Source organism: Colobus angolensis, unplaced genomic scaffold (assembly GCF_000951035.1).
Source record: "Colobus angolensis palliatus isolate OR3802 unplaced genomic scaffold, Cang.pa_1.0 Scaffold45, whole genome shotgun sequence".
Lineage (NCBI taxonomy): Eukaryota > Metazoa > Chordata > Mammalia > Primates > Cercopithecidae > Colobus > Colobus angolensis.
In genome coordinates this window covers 1,651,840-1,659,951 of record NW_012117932.1, presented here as the reverse complement: position 1 = coordinate 1,659,951, position 8,112 = coordinate 1,651,840, and the positions used below count along the sequence as shown (strand labels likewise).

Genomic DNA, 8,112 nt, shown 5'->3' with positions numbered 1-8,112 from the left:
AAAAAAAAAAAAAAAAAGAATTACCAGAAGACTCAGAAATTCCACTCCTAAATATACACCCCTAAAGAATTAAAAACAGGTACTCCAACAAATACTTGTACACAAATGTTGAAGCAGTGCTATTCACACAAGCCAAAAGGTGGAATCAATCCACAGGCCCATCAACAGATGAATGGCTAAGCAAAATGTGGTATATACAAATAACAGAATATTACTCAGCCATAAATGAATGAACTACTGACACATGCTACAATATGGATGAACCTGTAAAACATTATGCTAAGTGAAAGAAGTCTAACACAAAGGGTCAGAAACCCTGTCTCTACTAAAAATACAAAAATTAGCTGGGCATAGTGGCGCGTACCTGTAGTCCCAGCTACTTCTACTTGGGAGGCTGAGGCAGGAGAATCACCTGAACCCGGAGGGTGCAATGAGCCGAAATCACGCCACTGCACTCTAGCCTGGGCCACAGAGTGAGGCTCCGTCTCAAAAAAAAAAAAAAAAAAGAAAGAAAGAAAGAAAGAAATACGCGGGAGGCTATGAGAAAAAAAACTCACAATGATAGTGAAAACTTTTAAAACACATTTTAAAATTTGACAGAACAAAGAGACAAAAATATTTTAATAGTTCCTGATCACAATAAATAAGAAATTATTAACTACAAAAAAAATTGTTCCCTACCTCTGTCCATTAAAATGACCTACTAACATTGACCAACCCAACAGTAGTGAGTACCCACAGAATTCAGGTTACAGACCCTGAATGTCATATGCTACAAAAGCAACTGAAGTTCCTAGGCAAATGGGTGATTCCAAGTCTGGGCCAAAAAATAACCTGCAAAATCTATGCATATCAAAAAGCAAGGATGCTATCCAAAACTACTAGGGTAGTGTCTAAACTTAAAGAATTCCTACTAAACTTCAAGTGAGCATCATTAAGAAGAATGCAAAGGGCTAATATATATTAAATATATTAAAATTCATGAGTTCATAGATACATTTTAAAAATTCACTAATCATCTTTGGAGGATGCCTGGGAAATAACTCACTGTTCCAAAAACTGACAAATAATTAAGTATTTAACCTGACTTTCTTTTATAAGCTGTACCTCAAAGTAACTACTATATAATTGATGAAGAAATGTTTATCTCTAGAGTAGTATACCAATTAACAAATGAAGAAGGATAAAAATAGATGATCACCACTGCAAATTCCTAAGGAAACAAAGGTCCTAGGCAATGATATCATCAATGGCTACTAACACCACAAAAAGATACAGCCAGACTTTAAGTTTTATATTTGTTTGTTTGTTGTTGTTTCTGAGACAGGGTCTCTCTCTGTTGCCCAGGCTGAAGTACAGTGGCACGATTTCGGCTCACTGCAACCTCTGTCTCCTGGGCTCAAGCAATCCTCCACCTGAGCCTCCTAAGTAGCTAGGACTACAGGTGCGTGCCACCATACCCGGCTAATTTTTGTATTTTTTGTAGAGATGGGGTTTCATCATGTTGTTCAGGTTGGTCTCAAACCCCAGGGCTCAAGAGATCCACCCACCTCAGTCTCCCACAAGTGTTGGTTTTACAGGTGTGAGTCACTGTGCCCAGCCCAGATTTTATGTTTATGTATCTCCTGGTACCTAAATACTACTACTTATAAGTATTCTTGACAAAGTCCTACCCGAAGTAGATCACATCTCTAGATCTAACATCTAGTTTAAAGTACTATCACGGACACAGCAACATGCTAAATGATATCAGTGGATGAAATCAGTAAAATTCTGAATGGGAGCCACTCACAGGACCAAAAAAACCCTGGTTTCTTTAACCAAAAACAATAGCAAAAACACAAAAGGGTGGAGGAAAATACAGATTAAAATAAACTTAAGGGACGTTATTAATGAAATGCAATGTCCAAACTTTGGATCCAAATTCAAGCAAAATAAATGCAATAATAACAACAAATTATGAGACTACTAGAGGAATTTAAGCAGTAATTAGATATTTTATAATATTAAATAACTGTCACCTATTTTCTACCTTTGATAATGACATTGTAGTTATGTTTGTCTTTCTAAAAAAGAGTCCCTATCTTTAAGATAATGAAATATTTACAAATTAGGATGTATTTACAAAAGGACAACATGGTGCCTGATATGTGCTTCAAAATAATTCAGTGTCAGAGGATTGGGAAGGGGAGGTAGAGGTATAAAATGAAATACGACTGGCTACCAAATGAAGATTTTTGAAGCTAAATGATGAGTACACAAGAGGTCACTACAGGACAGGTTAGGCATCCTTAATCGGAAAATCCAAAAATCCCAAATGCTCCAAATTCTGAAACTTTTTGACCACTGACATGACATTCAAGGATTTCAGGTTTGGGATACTCATAATGCAAATATTCACAAACCGCCCAAAATCCAAAATCTGAAGCACTTCTGGTGCAAACAATATAAAAAAAAAAAACAGACTTTTAAAAATGGTTAATTAAAAAAAATTGTTTCTTGCCATTCAATCTGAAGAATCACAGATAAACTTACTATATGAGAGCTTATCGATTCAGTTAAAATTTTCAATCCTCCATAACATTTTGATCACTTTCATTAAGACTCTATAGCCTGAGCTTTTGGAAACTTTCCCTGTAATCAATCGCAGCCTTATTGTTTCACTAGTCCAGGCACTGGCAAATGTCTGGGCTGCCGCCTGTTTCTGTGCAGATCTCAAGCTAAGAATAGTTTTTATACTTTAAAGGGTTATAAAAAGTAAAAAATAAGAAAGACTATTCAACAGAGGTCATATATGGAGGACACTCCATTAATGAATAACAATCAAGACTCTGCCAGAAGCCCATCATCCCAAACTAAATTTATACTTGAGAAGCCTGAAAGTTCTTAAAGACCAGAAAAGAGTAATATAAACATTGTGATTTTTTAAAAAAAACCACAATGCCCTTTTATATGTATGTTGAAACTCACATAAGTTGTGTGCATTATTTTAGTGTATGTGAGCTTTTATTCACATTTAAGTTCCAAACTAAACAAAGGAAACACTGAAAAAGGATAAACAAACAATAAATCATGCTACAAATTTTCCTTAACTTTAACTGATATCTAAAAAATAGATACAGTTTAAAACCACTGTTGATAGTACATGGATGATCTCTGCCTCTGAAGCAAAGAGCTCAAAGCTCAGTCAAATACAGATCACAAACTTACAAGAATTTCAGAACTGGAAAGATTTATTAGAGGTAACCTATTCTTTTCTCCTTGGTTTACAGACAAAGAAGGGAGATGAAGAGACTTTCAAACAGCTAATAAGCTGTATAAAAAGGCCTAGGAAAGCAATTTAAGGAAGTCTGTGACTTTCCTGTTACATATAAAGTGGTTACTTTCTTAGTTATATTCAGATCTATTTTAAGCCTGGTCCCTGAGAAATATGATTGCACAACACTCCTCAGCTAAGAACCAACAGGAGATCGTATTTTCTGTTTCCTTAGTCACAAAAACTGACCCTGACCTCTCTCCACTGAATTATAGCTAATCATCAAGCCCCAAGGGACCTGAAACTATGTTCCCAACTCTAACTAAGGTTAAAATGAACTCCTCCCTCCAATTTTTTCCTGAGAGATCTGGCAACTTCCATGCATATTTGTTTTGATTAGGTAGTATGGATGCTGCTACTAACAGGAATAGAAAATAGAAAAATATGTGAGTACGTAAAGCCAGGAATCTTTTTGAAAACAAACTGAATTTTATTACTATTTAAAAACTGTTCATTTATTCACTGTTATTTACACTCAATCTTTTGCCTCTTAGATTCACGAAGACTGTCAGTATTCACGAAGACTGTCAGTATCTCCAGTTCAAACGTTCCCAAGGGTATAACTTTTAATGCATAATAGGATTCTATTTCTGCAGCTGAGTTTCTATTACTACCAACAATGCATGAGGAATTCCTAGGTTTTAAGAGTGATAATCCTCTTTGCCTGGATTAGTCTCACTTTGAGTAAAACCTTTATGAATTAGGCAAGTTTTCAAATGAAGTTTTTGGTTAATATACCTGTAAAACTGAAAAATATCCACATTACCTACCCCGCAGGAGTACCTGTGAGGGTGAAGAAACTATAACGTGATACAAATGTAGGCATTATCCTAAAAGAGAAAGAATGCTGGCCTGGTGTGGTGTGTCACACCCATAATGCCAGCACTTTGGGAGGTCGAGGTGGGTGTTTCACTTAAGTCCAGGAGTTTGAGACCAGCCTGGACAAAATGGTGAAACTCCGTCTCTACAAAAAATGCAAAAATTAGCTGAGCATGGTGGCATGCACCTGTAGTCCCAGCTACTCAGGAAATTGAGGTGGAAGAATTGCCTGACCTCCGGAGTTCAAGCCTGCAGTGAGCTATGATCATGCCACTGCACTCCAGCCTGGGCAACAGAGCAAGTTCCTATCTCAAAAAATTGTAAATAAAAAAGAATGCAACCATTTCTGGTTTCACCAAAGTCATTTTCTTTATGAGGATAATATGTTCATAAATATATTAACTTAGACTTAAAAATGATCAAGATGGTAAATTTTATGTTATATATTTTTTGACAATTAAAAATAAAAATTATAAAATATTCCTTCCATTGATAGATGAGTGGATGAACAAAATGTGGTATACACATACCATGGAATATTACTGAGCCCTAAAAAGGAAGGAAAATCTGACACAAACAACATGGATAAACCTTGAAGACATTGTGCTAAGTGAAAAAAGCCAGACGCAAAAGGACAAACACTATATGATTCCACTTATGACAGTTGCAAACACTGTGAACTGCATTTAATCCCACTGAACTGTATACATAAAAATGGTTAAAATGTTATAATAAATTTCATGTTATGCATATTTTACCACAATAAAAAAAATATTACCTTGAAGGTCTCCAATCATCTCAGAATCATGACCTCTGTCTCTTCGTTCAGCTTCTAATATAGCTTGCAGCTGGTAATAATCTTTGTCTGTTTGTGACTTAGAATTCTCTAAAATTCGATTTCTCTCTTGCAACTCTCTATTCAGGGACTCTAACTGACTAATTGACTTGCTCATTTCTGTGTGACTCTTTCTCAGTCTTACAGCTGTGTCCGATTCTGTCCTAAGTAAGTCATTGGCTTCTTCTAGCTATTTAAAAAAGAAAGAAAGAAAATAGGTTTCTGACCAAAGTGCAATACAATTTAATTATCTACATTTTTTTTAAAAAAGGAACCTCATTTGAAACACTTACCTGCTTTTGTAACTGGGACAGCTTCTCATTAGCAAGTTGTGAATTCTGACTTACTTTCTTTAAGTCTTCCAACTGATCCTTTAATGTAGAAACTAGAAAATGAAAGAATAATATATAGAAATTACAAAATTTTCATAGTGGAAACATATAAATCCTTTTTTAAAAAATGACATTTAGTCTTAGGCCATAACAGTCAGCTACATTAGGTCCACTCCCAAAGCCAAATTCCAATTTGGAAGTACTTGCATTTTAAATTCATTAAAAAGTAGACCATCATTTTATAACACAGAGTGCAAAAACAGATTTCTTCTCACTATTGCAAATCTCAAACTCCAACTCCTTTATTCCCTTTATAAGATCACTCTGTTAGTGTAATTATAAAGCTAGTTTTAATATTATTTTTCAATAGATCAATTGCTTGATAATTCAATATCTTAATACAAAATTTAACACGTATCAAATGGTAGATAGTATAAGGCTTCCCTTCCCCATTTAGTCATTTTTGCTTCTTGTGAGTCTCCCTTAACTGACTCTCCTCCCTAATATATATTTAATTTAAGCATATATAGACAAGTACTCTTGTTTTAAACACAAGCAATCTGTACTTTGTTTTTGTCACTTAAAGATATATCTTAGAGATTGTTTTATACCAGTATTTAAGGAGATGATTTTTTTATACGCTGCATAGTATTTTATCATATAGATGTACTAAAATTTATTACAGCATTGATTACCTTTATGTTTCATATATGTATTACATTATGTTTCATATAAACATTGACTGCATTTATTTTTTTGTCATTTTAAGCAACGCTACAATGAATAGCTTTGTGTATATATCAGTTTGCAGTATGAGTATGTATGTAAAATAACTTATGGAAGTGAAATCAGTGCATCGATGGGTGTAGAAAGGTATTTTAAATATATTTGTAACAGGCATTAAAACACAAGAAATCCTAGTTTAGCAGTTCTTAGACGCAGCTGCTTGTTAGAAGTACCTAGGGGGCTTGTAAAAAATGATGATACTCAGGCCACATATCTAGACCAATTAAATTAGAATCGCTGGGACTTAGGCATCAGTACTCTTTAAAGCTTCCCAGGAGCACACCATGATGACAATCACTACTCTAGTTAAACACTACTTACTATTTACTTTAATATGTTATAAATTTAACTTGAGATCTGGGTTATTTAGCTTATAAAGTGTCTTAGGACTATAGCTTTATGTACATATCATGGACACTAAATTAAAGACAACCTCATGACAGTGTTAGAAATTTTATCATTTTTCAAAAGTAGTGACAATTCACCTTCATTTTCTACATTTCTTCTCTTCTCATTTTCCTGTTCAGCTTTTCTTTGGTACTCATTAATTCTATGCTGTAGCAACATTTTCTCCTTCTCAATTTGAGACACTGTAGATTCTAGATTTCTTCTTTGATTTCCCTGAAATTATAATGATAAAAGTTACCATTGTGATTAATACTCTCGTCATTCATTCGAGTATTTTGTTCTTAAAAACGAAAAACAAGAAAAAAAAATAGACAAACACTTAAGACAAATGTTCTGTTTCAAAAGCAAATAGTATCTCCTAATACAACTTTCTGAGTAGCTTGCCTTTTAAGAAGACAGTGAGAATCTGCTTACTTGAACTTGATAGGTAAAATTTTCAGAGACTTCTGGCTCCAAAAATTTAAAATACAACCCTGTGAATCTTTTCAGACTGAAAGCCACTCTCTAAGTTTAAGACAATCATACTGTGCTACCAATATTTTGGCATAACAATCCCAAATTTAAGGAATGAAACATGAAAGGATCATCTGATAATAAAGTGATGAAAAGTTCAAACATTACCAGATGGTACAGAATGTGCAGTGAGTTCACCATTTCCTCGATGTCTCCCTGAATCCTATCTCTGTCAACAACAACTTGCCTATCTAAGATGTTCTAGGTATCTACCCACCAATGTGTATTAAAAAGCAATCAAGGATATTGTTATTTTAGAAAAAGAAACTACCAGAGAGAGGAGGATTAAAATACCAATTTGTTTTGTCTATTTTTTTTTTATTTTTTTGAGACAGATTCTCACTCTGTTGCCCAGGCTGCAGTGCAGCGGCACAATCTTGGCTCACTGCAACCTCTGCCTCCAGGGTTCAAGTGATTCTTGTGCCTCAGTCTCCCAAGTAGCTGGGACTACAGGGATGCACCACTGTGCCTAGCTAATTTTTCTATTTTTGGTAGAGACAGGTTTTGTCTCTTGACCTCAAGTGATCCGCCTGCCTCGGCCTCCCAAAGTGCTGGGATTACAGGCATGAGCCACCGTAACCAGGCTAAAATACCCGCATTTTCACAACTTAAAAGTGTACCTTTCTGAGTTACCACTACCAGTAAATCTTGTTTTTGATGCTTCACTTTTTAAGACTCCACATTAGGAAACCTGTTTTATAGTGTTTCTGGGCTTTCTCATCTTTAAGCAAAAATTGGACATAAATCATTCAAGGTCTTTCTAAGAGTTCATCATTCTTTTAATTTTTAGATAATTATACATTCAAAGAAAGTTGCAAAGATAGTAGAGAGAGATCCCAAGTGCCCTTCCACTCAGCTTTCCCCAGTAGTTACGTTATATATAACAATAGTACAATAACAAAATCAGAAAATTCTCACTGGTATAAGGTGTGTACAGTTCTGTCATTTTATCACATATGTAGGTTCATGTAAGCACCACCACAATGAAGATACGGAACTGGTCATCACAATAATCTCTTTCCAGTCACTAGTTATAGCTACATTCATCCCTGTTCTCCCACCACCCATATTCCTGGCAACTAACGGTTCTCCATTTCTATAAT

General features: G+C 34.9%; 1 protein-coding gene across 1 annotated transcript in view; it reads right to left on the bottom strand.

The window, feature by feature from the left end:
• ROCK1 (Rho-associated, coiled-coil containing protein kinase 1) overlaps positions 1-8,112 on the bottom strand; it is a 158,036-nt gene that overhangs the window by 52,819 nt on the left and 97,105 nt on the right. Inside the window, exons 14-16 of the mRNA XM_011957774.1 lie at positions 6,574-6,709; positions 5,264-5,355; positions 4,914-5,160 (exon numbers count right to left, since the gene is read on the bottom strand). Of these exons, the coding sequence (XP_011813164.1) occupies positions 4,914-5,160; positions 5,264-5,355; positions 6,574-6,709 (475 nt within the window). The remainder of the gene's footprint in view (positions 1-4,913; positions 5,161-5,263; positions 5,356-6,573; positions 6,710-8,112) is intronic.